The 12,042-nt window shown below is 46.4% G+C and overlaps 1 protein-coding gene across 2 annotated transcripts in view; it reads left to right on the top strand.

Moving 5' to 3' along the window:
• TDRD1 (tudor domain containing 1) overlaps window positions 1-12,042 on the top strand; it is a 1,656,135-nt gene that overhangs the window by 653,969 nt on the left and 990,124 nt on the right. For both annotated transcript variants that reach the window (XM_069239312.1, XM_069239311.1), the window contains one exon: window positions 11,337-11,417. In XM_069239312.1, coding sequence (XP_069095413.1) covers window positions 11,337-11,417 — 81 coding nt within the window. The remainder of the gene's footprint in view (window positions 1-11,336; window positions 11,418-12,042) is intronic.

Genomic DNA, 12,042 nt, shown 5'->3' with positions numbered 1-12,042 from the left:
CCAGGTTTTCAGGGGGCACCTCTAAAGTACATGTATTGGTAAATCCTTGTCTAGCATCAGTGTTGGCTCACCAATGCGAGATGTTTGATGCATAACATCCCTATCTTCAGTGAAGCCATCATGTAGCTGGGGAACTGGTATTGACCAGTGTCCAGCACATTTGTTTAAAATGGCTTCCCTGCTCACTTACTATGTCTTAGAATCGACAATGACATATCAGGGGCATATCTGCTTGTGAAGAAATGCCCTCCCATGTAATATAATGCACCCTGCTTTAGAACCGTAAAGCCTGTTAGAGGGTTGATTTATATATATTGCATGCAGTGTTTATGGAACATTGTACACAGGCTGTGTGCCATGTGTTTTTAATTTGTCTGCGCTGTGACATGCAGTCTGCAATGGTAGACTGTCATGTGCTTGGTGAGGGGTCCCTTAAGGTGGGCCAATTCGTAGTGCAGCCTTTTGGAACCCCCTGTAATACCGCAGGCACTAGGTACCAGGGGCACCATTTACTGGTGACTTACACATGGTGCTAAAGGTTTTGCCAGTTGGGGAAACAACTGTGCAGTTTTGGGAAAGAGGTCTGGCGCTAGGGAACTGGTTAGCAGAAACCCAGTGCACTTTCAGTCCAAATCACATCAGATACCAGGCGGGGGCGAAAGTGGGGGCGAACAATGCCGAAAAGGGTGCTTTATGAACTCTATTGCTAAACATGATTTAGCCCCAGATTTCTATGATGCTCATCCTGTGCTCAAAATGTGTGCTGAATACAATTTTTATATACTTACACGTAGTGTGAAGTCTATTTGTGGTGCTCAGCATGCTTGTGGTGGGGAAGTGCTCTGCCCTTGCTTTAATCATTGCCTCTGTGATAAGCATGACTGCTCTGTGCCAGGCTACCCAAAGGTAAACACAGGTTATACACTGAGTGTAGTCCCCCACCCCTGACGGAAGTGGCAGAATTCTGCCTGGCTGGGACCTTCCTGCGGCCCACCAGAATTTGCTGCCACCCACCCAACCAGCTTCCCCACTCTGCCAACTTATTTTTAGGAACAGAGATTCTCTTTCAGGGCCCTAGTTGTGACGCATCAGTGTTCTTTATGGCTCTGCGCTTCTGGTGTGTAAAGTCGTGAAAAGAAACTGACAGAGTGGCACCTGTATATAACCTGCAATCTGGCGCAGGCAACACCTTTGATGGACAAGGAGTCGATTGAAGGCACCTAACAGCACACAGAGGTACTGCTTGAGAAAAATCTTTCGATCCAGACTAATGCCTGGGGGAAATTCAAAGGTAAGGACTCTAGAACTAGATATTGTCTCCCACAAATAAGGCGTTACCAAAGGTAAGTAACTTGTCTGTCATCATTGTTGTTGATGGCATTGTGGACTGCCTGCTTGATCTGGCGGGCTACGTCTTCAAAGATTTTATAGGCCGAGATGCCAAAATGTGGAAAATATTGTGATGTATCTTCAGTTTTCTTCTAGATCTAGCTGATAGTAGCCTTTGTTCAAGTCAAGTTTGGGGACCACTGTGGAGCTATTTGAGTTGGGCAACAATATCAGCTACGTGGGGTCCTTGATGTCTTCCTGTTCTGGTGCTATGTTGAGATGCCTCATGTCAACGTACATGCTGACATCTCCTTTGGTGTCCTCTTTTCGGGACGAATATTATGGTTGAGACCCATGGAGTTGAACCTTTGGAGTGTTCTATGACATCGAGCATCAGTAAATTTGTTATTTCATTTTCATTTGCCCTTTGGAGGTGAAAAGCGATCTTTCAGTGTCTTTGTGCCACCAGGTGGGTATCCTCATTGATATGGAACTGAACTCAGATCTAGACATCAAAATAGGGATTGGAATCATTCTGTTAAATCCAGGGTCGTGTGAATATGATAATTGATGGTGATTAATTCAATTTCCACAGCCGTCGCGAAGCTGAGGAGACAAGCACCTGAGGCTGTGCCTTGTAGTGGATGAATGGTTGTGTGCAAGGATTTTTTCTTGTGCTGTATCTTTGCCGTGAAGGATGCACAGCTGTTAAGCGGTTTGGATGCAGTCCATGAGTATACACGTAAGTTTGATGGGTTGAGGTCAGCTGGTGGCTAGAGTTCCCGGAAGTAGTCTAGTGGATGATATTGATAGATTTTCTCCTGTTGATGAGAAAAGGTATGGGGTAGTCATTGACCTTCAGGTGAACCACTGGGCATTTGTTTTCTGTGCCCTCTGACTTCATTTGCATGACTTCCCTTTGCCATAGATTGTGGCTATCCTCTCTTGTACTGCAGTCTCTAGGCACATGATGTGGGGGACTGATATGCATCCTTTGAAAATGTGGACATGAGTGCTTGTTTATTTTTGTTAATAATGAGAGACTGGAGCCTGCCAGTGCTGGTCAGAGGGTTCCCTCCAGCGCACATGTAGATCCTTATCCGGTAGACTTCTAGCTGCAGATTCCTTACCTTAAAATTATCCCCAGGCATCAGATTGGATCAATAATTTTTCTCATGAGCAGTGCCCCTGTGCTCTGGCACGGGGTGTTTTTTGTCTCTGCGTGGTGCCACAGATGCCAGAAGTGATGTTTGCGCTGCCTATATAGGCGCCACTGAGGTTCACTGATGTCATTTCTTTTCTTTCAGCCCCAGTCAGGGCAGATCCGAAGGAGAGCTACCCCTTTTGACTTATCCTTTATTGACTGTTGTCAACTTCTTTTTAAGGTTTTTCTCCCTGGTGTGGCACGGATGTTATCAAGGAAGGCTGGCTTCAAGCCCAGCAATGCTTGTCACCGCTCGATGTCGATGAGGAACCTGCATCATTTATGTCTCTGGTACTTCAAGCTCAACCATGACCTGCAGGCCTGTGCTGATTGCCATCCTATGAGCCGGAAGGCTATGAGGGAGTGATTACTCAAGCTCCTGGTGGCTCGACGTGCTACACTGCAACGTTTGAGGTCTCAGTCTAGAGGAACGTCCCGTGAGCGGTCACACAGCCCAAGATCTTCGTCACACTCGAAGTCGTCTGGTCACTCGGGGAAGCAACATAAGAAGAAGTCGAAGAGATCTTAGACTTCACCTCGTCCATTAACCGACGAGACGAGGGAGCGTCGTTAGTTGAGGTCTGGCTCTGTGGTAGACACAGTTCCTGGGCTGTCCATCCCCGCCTTCCTTAATATCGATTGATTCCCACCCAACTTCAGGTTTCTGAAGTCATGCACATCATATTTGGACAGCCATTCCTTCTGGACTGCTTTTGGGCCTGAGGGTTTGAATGGGACCCCTTCTATTTCCAGTCGGACCACTCTGGCCTTGGTGTAGGAAGCTGCCTCTCCAAATGGTGTACTAAAAAGAAGCACACCGTGCAGAGACTCCAGTGGATCCCAAATTGGTTTGTAGAGGCAAAATTAGATCGAACGAATGCTCTATTTTGTGGTGCTGTGGGTGAGCATTTAGGCTTATCAGAGTGTAGTGCTAAGCATGTGTTGTACTCACAGAGACAATAAATGAGACACACACTCAAAGAATAAATCCGAGATCGAATTAGAATTTTAGTGATCAGGCAAACACTTTTTCAAACATGAATACTTTTCAGATTCAGAAATCAAGACTTAATTCAGTTTTTAGAGTTTTTCAATGTTAACCTATCGAGGAAAACAATGTTCAGCAAACACAGGGTTAATGATGATTTATTAGGTCAATCTCCGGGAGTTAAGGTAAGTACTGGGCACTGCTGATAGCAGCAGGTCACTCCGGCAGCACTGGGGCGCCCGCTTGCAGGGGTGCAGTAAGGCATTGGGTGCCCAATGGTTTCCTCTGGGAGTTTGGTCCTTGTGTAGAGGCTGCAGGTTCTGGCTGGGAAGCCAGTAGGAGAGAACAGACAGGTAGGTTGTAGGCTTGGCGTGCTTTGGGCCATAGGTTCACCTTTTGTCTTTTTCTCCAGGGCTGTCGGATGGCGGGGTGTTCCTAGGCGTTGGGATTCCTCATCCGGGGACTCCCATGGTCAGGGGTTCCAGGGTGTTGAGGCTGCAGGCATCATCAGGGAGTCTAGCTCAGGGGATTTGGCACCAGTGTCCCACTGCAGATGGGATCAGCGCCGACAGGTTCAGTGGTTGCTGGACGTGTCAAGTTTTCTCTCACCACAAAGCTGTAGGAGAAGTGGCCTGTGTGCAGGGGCAGCAGGTGTCTTGGGGAGTCCAAGGTGGGTGAGACCACACTGGACACAGACTCTGAACAGCTGTGAAACCTTGCTAGCACCACTGGTTGGCTTCACCTCAGGTTGGGGACGTCTGGTGCCCAGGTCACTTTGGGTGTCGGTCTTTGCAGAGTCCTTTCTTGAGACTTTGTTGCAAAACAGAGCTGCTGCTCACTGGAGTATTTATGGATGGCAGACAGTCCTCCTGGGTTTCTTGGAGGCTCAGCTGCAGGACAAAATCGTCATTTGAACAGAGTCCGTCGAGGTCAGTAGGCAGGTCAAAGGGCTGGTTCAAGGTCAGCTGCTTCTTCTTTTCCTCTTCTGCAAGTGCAACTCCTCTGTGTCCTTTACTTCTTAGGTCGTCAGGATCTGAGTTCTGTGGTTCAGTGGTGCCACCTAAATACTCAGTTTAGGGGTGTTACAGGTAGTGCCAGGTGGTAGCCAATGGGGTGCCCACCTTTAGGGTGACTACAGTCTTCCTATGACCGCTTCTGCTGGGAAGTGGCATAGCTCTAACCCTAGTGGACTAATTCCTTCCAAAGAGGATAGAGGAATTTAAAAAGTGTTGACCTCTTCAGCTCGTCCACCTTATGGGTAGGACTGGGATGAAGTAGGCACACTTCCTAATCTGCCTAATGTTCCCACCTATGCTGCCGCCAAAAGTGGATTAAGGATAGGGGGCTCCACCACCTGGAGAGACCTGGGTCACATTACAAAGGCGAGTAGGCCTTTGAAGCTTCCCACCCTGGAATGTCCGTCCTGCCTGGGTGAGGTGCTAACACACCTGAGCAGAGCATGCTTATGTCTCTGACTCTTGAGAGCACTGGCTCTCAACTTGGGGGTATAGAAACTCATCTATGGTGGCTGAACTGGTCAGGAACAGTCAGTCAACCCACTAGTAGTTGGTATGTTTTCAGGGGGTCCCCTCTAAGGTGCCCTCTGGGTGCAGTTATTAATAAGCCTCTCACTGGCACCAAAGAGGGTTTATTTATCTGAGATGTTTGGTACCAAACATCCCTATATTCAGAGAAGTCATTATGAAGCTGGGAAACTCGTGGTGATCAGTGTCCAGCACGTGCATTTAAAATGGCTTGACTGGTCACTTGCTATGTCTGAGAATCAACAAAGACATTGCAGGGGCATATCTGCTAAATGCAGATATGCCCTCACATGTAATATATTGCATCTTTCCTTTGGGCTGGAAGGCCTGCTAGAGGGGTGACATATATATTACATGCAGTGCTAGGGGACGTGGTACACAGACTGAGAGCCATGTTGTGTTTTCAGTTTTGGACGCATCGTGTCATGCAGTCTGCCGTGGCAGTCCTCATAAAGATGGTGCTGGGTCCCTCAGAATGGTTTAATTTGTGCTGCATCTGTTAGGGGCCCTCTTCAGTACCCATGCCAGGGGTACCATTTAGTAGGGACTTACAGGGGACTGAAGGGCCTGGTCACTTGTGGATCAAAGGACCAGGTGTCTTGTTTTTATAGAAGGGACACTAGCACTGGGGACCTTGTTAGCGGGAACCCAGTACACTCCAGTCAAAGTTGCATCTAAAAACCAGGGAAAAAGTGTGGGGTACTGCAACCGGAAGTCAGCTCCCTACACTGGGCAACTGTCAGGCCCCTAGGATCCACCCTTGGATCGGGACCGATGCTGGTTGTGCCAGAACGACCCTCCCTGGTGCAAGGCCCAATGTTGATGCTCACGTTGCCACCGGCATCCACCATCAACTTCCCCCAAGCATCCCCCCTCATTCTGATCGCCGGAGTTGGAAGGTCATTGACCGATGCAGATTCCGGGATCGACTAACGCCTTGTCTTTTAGGTTCTTATGAGGTAGGACTCAGGGAGGATTTGGGGGCAGGGGGGGGTCGTCACTGGTACTCTGAGGAATACCAGCTTTTCAAATTAACATGGGCCGATGTGAGGATCTACGTAAGGCCAGTGGTCTGGACACTTCTACAAATACAGGCATGCTTTCTCCCCCTACCATGGCTATGGAGAAGGGGCCATTATTTGCAATGGTGGTGCAGTCCTCGACATTCAGTTGCCCTCAGTGCCAGTCAAGACTAATGTCTTGACAGAGGTGCTTCAACCGGGACTGTCCACCTCAGAAACGCTACTCCCCATTTATCAAAGCCCTCACTGATCTCCTTCTTGGGACTTGACCAAGCCCAGCACAGATGCTCCTGTGAACAGGACGATTGCTCAAGGGCACTGCCCCTGGGTACCCACTCTTCCTCACCCAACACACCACCCCTGAGTGCTTGGTGGACAAAACCTAAACTTTCCACGTAAATCATGACACAATCTATACCTTGTCCCCTGATAGAAAACGCAAGAGGCTGGACACCTTCAGGAAGATGTTTTCTTCTACCAGCCTGGCCCTGCAGTCCATGAACACCCCATGCCATTTGGTTCACTGTTTCCAGGATCTGTGGCATACGATTGCGCAGATAGTGGCAACTGGCCAAAAGGAGGCATGGGTCACAATCTCCCAGGTTGTTTTGGATGGGAGAAACACAGCTAAGTTGACAGTGCGCAATGCGTTGTGAACCGGATACCACTGACTAACTCACCAGAACTGTTACATCAATCGTGGCGTACGGCGCCATGTCTGGTTGAGGACAACTGGCTTTTCTAGGGGTCTAAGTAACACTTATGGACATACCCTTTAATAGTTTCCGTCTCTTCGGAGCCAAGGTGGATTTGGCGCTGGAGTGCTTTAAGGTGAGCAGGGTTATGGCCAGGTCTTTGACCCTTTCCATGGCCCCTCGTCACCCCAATGACCCCACTCTCCTTTTGTGGCCACAGAAGGGGCTTCTAACTGCACCTTTACCCTCCCAGCTGCTGCATACTCCCCAGCCTCTACTAGGCAAGGGGGTGCAGTACTCACAGCCCCTGTGGGTTAGGCAGCCAGCAATCTGGCCAATTCACCACCTCCTCACCCCCTTTTTCCCGGCAGCCTTAGTTTCCAAACCCTCCTAACCTGCCCTTTTACCATTAGGGGCACCCAGTTGGCAGAATGCTTGGCCATCACCTGCCTCACTGACAGTCCATAACATGGCACAGGTGTGGGCTTTACAGATTGCATGAAGGGTCCTCTCCCTCAACTTTGTGACGACCTCTCCCCTATGCCACCCACTAACGACAGGCTGTTGGAGGATAGTGTCTCTTTTCTCGATCAGGAAGTGGCAGCTTTTTTGGCCCAGGGAATCATAGAGAGGGTGCAGGCGCCAGAAGTGTGGGCCGTAGTTGTTCTACCCGCTACATTCTGGAGCACAAAAAGGACAGTCCTCCTTCCTATCCTAGACTTGAGCCCCCGTCTGGCTCTTCTTCAAGAAGTAAAAGTTCAGGATGTCCACACTTTCTCAGGTCCTGTCCCCAGAAGATTAGATGATATCATTGGACTCCACATCAACCTATTGAACCTCTGGTCAATCAGACTAGCATTGAAAGCCTTTCTATCCTCCATTAAGGGAAGGATAGTGCTTTGTTCAGAGGTCCTGCTTCTCTGGACATGGCTAGAACGTTAGGGCATTTCCCTGGTGATTCAACTCCGGAGTGGGAGCAAGGTCTTTTTCAGCCGTGAGGAGAGCCTTGGTTAGATCTGTTTGCCACTGCAGAGAACGTGCAATATCTGCACTTTTGCGCGCTGGAGTTTCCAAGGGGGCTCTAGCTCAGTGATGCTTTTCCTCTCAAGTAGAGCGCAGGTCTCCTGTGTATCTTTCCTTCCATACCACTCCTGCCCAGGGTTCTCCAGAAGATCAAGTATGACTGGCCCAAAGTAATCCTTTGGTATCCAGGGCTTTTGAGCATAGCCATCGGTCCTCCAATTAGGCTTCCTCTTCGGGAGGATTTTCAGTTGCAGCAGCAGGGGGAAGTTTCTCTACCCTGTGCTGTCAACGGCCTGCCTTCAAGCACGGAGATTGAACGGCGACAGTTGATAGCTTTTGACCTTCTGCCTAAGTCTGCTGTGCTATCTTGACAGCCAGGCATCCCTCTTCCATAAGCATATATGGCTGCCGTTGGGGTAAGTTTGTCGCGTGGTGTGCAGAGAAACAGTTTGATCCTGTCTCTGCTCCCCACTCTCATATCCTTCTCTTTATCTTTTCTCTCGCCCAGAATTGCTCTACTCTGGGCACCCTGAAAGGCTATCTTTCTGCCATCTCAGCCATCGCTCTTCAAATCCCTTGTTGTAAATAGGTTCTTGGAAGTACTGCTATACATTTCCACCTCTGCCCTTCATCATGCCTCAGTGGGACCTTAGACTTGTCCTAACGTTACTGATTTGCTCTCCTTTTGAGCTGTTGTATAGTTGTGTCCTCAGGCTCCTTATCATCAAGATGACTTTTCTGGTTGCATCAGTGAGCTTCAGGCTTTGTCATCCAAGCCTTCATATCTGAACATCTGCCACAAAAATTAGAGCGTTATGTGGTCTACTTTTTACCTCTGTAAACAAAGGAGGGGTTGACTGGACTCTCTGCACAGTGCACTTAATTTTTGTAAACTATATAGAGAGCCAGCTTCCTACAGTGTGGATGCAGTTGTGGAGGTGTACGTGTGATAAAGCGCACCCAGGGGATCTGGAGGGTAGGCACTGCGATAGGGCCCTGTTGGGAGGGCTGGTAGCAGTGGGTGCAGAGAGGTACCTGGTGAGGCAGTGGTGCAGAAAACAGGTGATGCTTATTGCTGGTGTTCTCCCTAAGTTTGTTGGCCCACTGTAAGTTTGCGAGGTGCTGTTGGTAGAGTGCCTCTTCCGGCTGAGTGGCAGTGGCCCATGCACGTAGCTGGGCGATGTGGTACGAGGGAACACCGCAGTAGAGGGACCCTTAGTGTGTCACCATTGTTCCAGGCTTCAGGCCGATGCAGCAGGAGTGGGATGGTTCACTGGAGGATCGCCTTTCTTTCTTTTCGCCAGCTGTAGCATTCACCAAAAAGGAGGCGAACAATGGAGAGGCGGTGCAGCTTGTCTTTATTTCTCTGCTCTTGCATACTACTTCTTATTGGACCCACACTGTCCTGCGAATCCTTCTACTTCTGACTTGCTTCCTGCTGTTGTCTCAAGACGGTTGCAGTTGTTCCCCTTTAGGTTCTAATGCTGACTCCACAAAGAGCTATAAAATTTGTCCTGATCAATGATTAAACAAAATATTATTTAATGGATTAATGCCAAGAAAAATATCCAATATTGATTTTAACACTTAAAAGCCTCTAGCCCTCGCCTAAGTTGATGGCCTCTTTGATTTCATAAACTTATTATTCTGACTTGACTAATTTTTTCTGTGATAAGATAGCGTTCCTTTTCCACTGCTTTTAATTCAAATTTTATGCCCGATAAACTGCTATCTTCTCCACTGTCAAGGCTGAATTTTTTTCCTCTAACTGTTGTTTTATCCTCTTCTTGATACATGCTCAACTAGATTTCTAAGAACTATGGCCCCAGTGGTGGCACCTGTGGTTACCTTTTCACTGTCTCTATCAACCGGTCAGGTTCCTGTTTTTTGCAAAACAGATTTTCTTTTTTCTCTGCTAGAGAACCTTCCATGCACCTTTTAGATTTTGCTAACACTTGCACCATTTCCTTTTTCCCTAAGGCCAGAATCATGGAGAGAGCGATGTGAACATTCAGCTCTCATGGTATATTGAAAAAAAAATGCTGTCCTCAACACCTGTCAACTCGGATTTCACCGCACCTCAGCACTGAGACTGTGTTGACATGTACCAGTAATGATACCCATATGATCTCTGATGTAAGAATCTCGGCTGCCCTCATTCTCCTGGTTTTCTAAGCGCCCTCCAACATGGTCTTGCATAAGTTACTCGTAGAAAGGCCTAGTGCTGCTGGATTAATTACTATTCCTAGCTCGTTCATATTGTTTCTGAGTGTAAGGTCACATGCTGTCCATATGTCTCCTTATCGGTCCTCTTATTGGCAGCTCAGTTGCATGGTACTTTGGTAAGCCCCACTCTTATTAATGTATATGTAGCTTCTTTTGCTTCCTTCAGGCTACAATTTCATTCCTATGCAGAAGACACGAATATCATTTTGTGGCTGGAGAGAAAACAATCTACTATCCAAGATCACTTTCAACAGAGTTTGAAATCTGTGGCTTGTTAAATGAGTGCTAATTAACTGAGACTGAAATGAAATAAGACTCTGGTCTTAGTGTTCGATACTCTGTCGATCTGGTCCTCTAATTGGTGGCCCCAGTGTCCTGCCACATGTCCTAAACTGAGTTCCAGATCCTGTAATCTAGGTATAAAAATCCTTGATGTCAAACTTTCGTTAAAGGCACATATCAGTAAACTAATGGCCACATGTTTACGTGCAATAAAAATTAACAGAAAAATTGTTCCTTTTGTGACAAGTTCCTCCACGAAATCTCAGGTTCAAGCGCTCATCACCAGCATACTCTATTGTAATTCGATGTTTGCCGGTCTCTCATCTCATCTTATGTATAGAATCAACTCATCCAGAACATATATTCTAATATTTCTTTTCAGCTAATTAATCTCCATTCGCATCCGGTATGCAAATGTTAAATTTTTCAGCTCCATTCTTTTCTTTTACAGCAGCCCATGATGCCGAGCCTACTAACTACATTACCTCTTTTCATCCATTATTATCCCACTAGACTGTTGCGCTTGAGCTCTGCTTGTCTCATTTCCACACAACGATTCTAGACATCCCATACCATTGGTTGAGCCTTCTCTGTCATCACATCTTATGTTTAGAAAACCATTGCTTTACTTATTTGTGTAGAACCCATGCTCATGCACCTATTTTGTGCCAGGTCTCCTTTGGGTATTCATGTGTTTTATAAAACTCACTCATCAAAGTTGTTTGGGATCCCACATCTTCCTACAGCTTTGAGCTAGTAACCGCTTTATAAATCTGTGTGTAGTGTGAGAACATTGAGTACAACATAGCGATGAATACATGTGTTTTTCAAAGTCTGAGTATTGTGAGACCTACAGCAGTTTACCTGTTGCCATGCACGATGCTGAGAATGAGACATCTGAAACGTTATTCTTGATAGTAGTAGAATTATAATTATTGTAAAATACAATTGCTATTAAATCAGCAATAAACATGTTGATTTAGCATCTGGGAAGTCTAACATAATCTGAATATTTCCTTGCAGGAAAATCCCTAGGGGACCTTCTTGTTGAGAAGGGATATGGCTGCAAACAAATTGATCTTAAGAATGATACATCAAAGACAGGTTAGTAGAGATTAAGACTGTAAAATCTTATTTTTATCTATTGTTAATTGTAATAAGTTTGAATTAATGATTGGGATTGTTTGGTTAGTTCTTGGGGTGTGGTACAAATATTTGGTGTATGTAGCTACATTTTTGTTTGTTGAGTTTCTGTGACTAAAGGTTCCTCCTGTAACTTTGGCTCCTTTTTTCTGCCCAAGATTGCACTGTGTATGTGTAAACCTGAGAAGTTTCTCTGTGTTACATGTCCTAAGTGTCCATATCTTAATAATTTGCACATAATATACATGTGTAACGTGTCAACTAGTGTTTGTGCCCTGATTCGTATTCACTTTGTTTCTATAAATATAACATTAAATGTGAACCCTGGATGTATTTACATCAAGACATTATCATGAATTTAACAGAAAATACATAATGCTTTATATCTTAAGCTGGGTCATTTCCTCTTCCCAGTTATCATTTCTGCTGTACTTGACATAAACATTGGAGCTTGTGAGAAATACTGTCTTGTGTGCACATAAGGACACATCTTAGCTCTCACCTTTCAAATTAGATTCATCTAGAAATAAATCCTAAATACAAAGAGTGTTATGTAACAAGGCAAATCTCCCTCAGATCACAATCC

The sequence above is a fragment of the Pleurodeles waltl genome, chromosome 6 (assembly GCF_031143425.1).
Source record: "Pleurodeles waltl isolate 20211129_DDA chromosome 6, aPleWal1.hap1.20221129, whole genome shotgun sequence".
In the NCBI taxonomy this organism is placed as follows: Eukaryota; Metazoa; Chordata; class Amphibia; order Caudata; family Salamandridae; genus Pleurodeles; species Pleurodeles waltl.
Note: the sequence above shows the minus strand (reverse complement) of the source record. Positions and strands in the feature narration are given on the sequence as shown.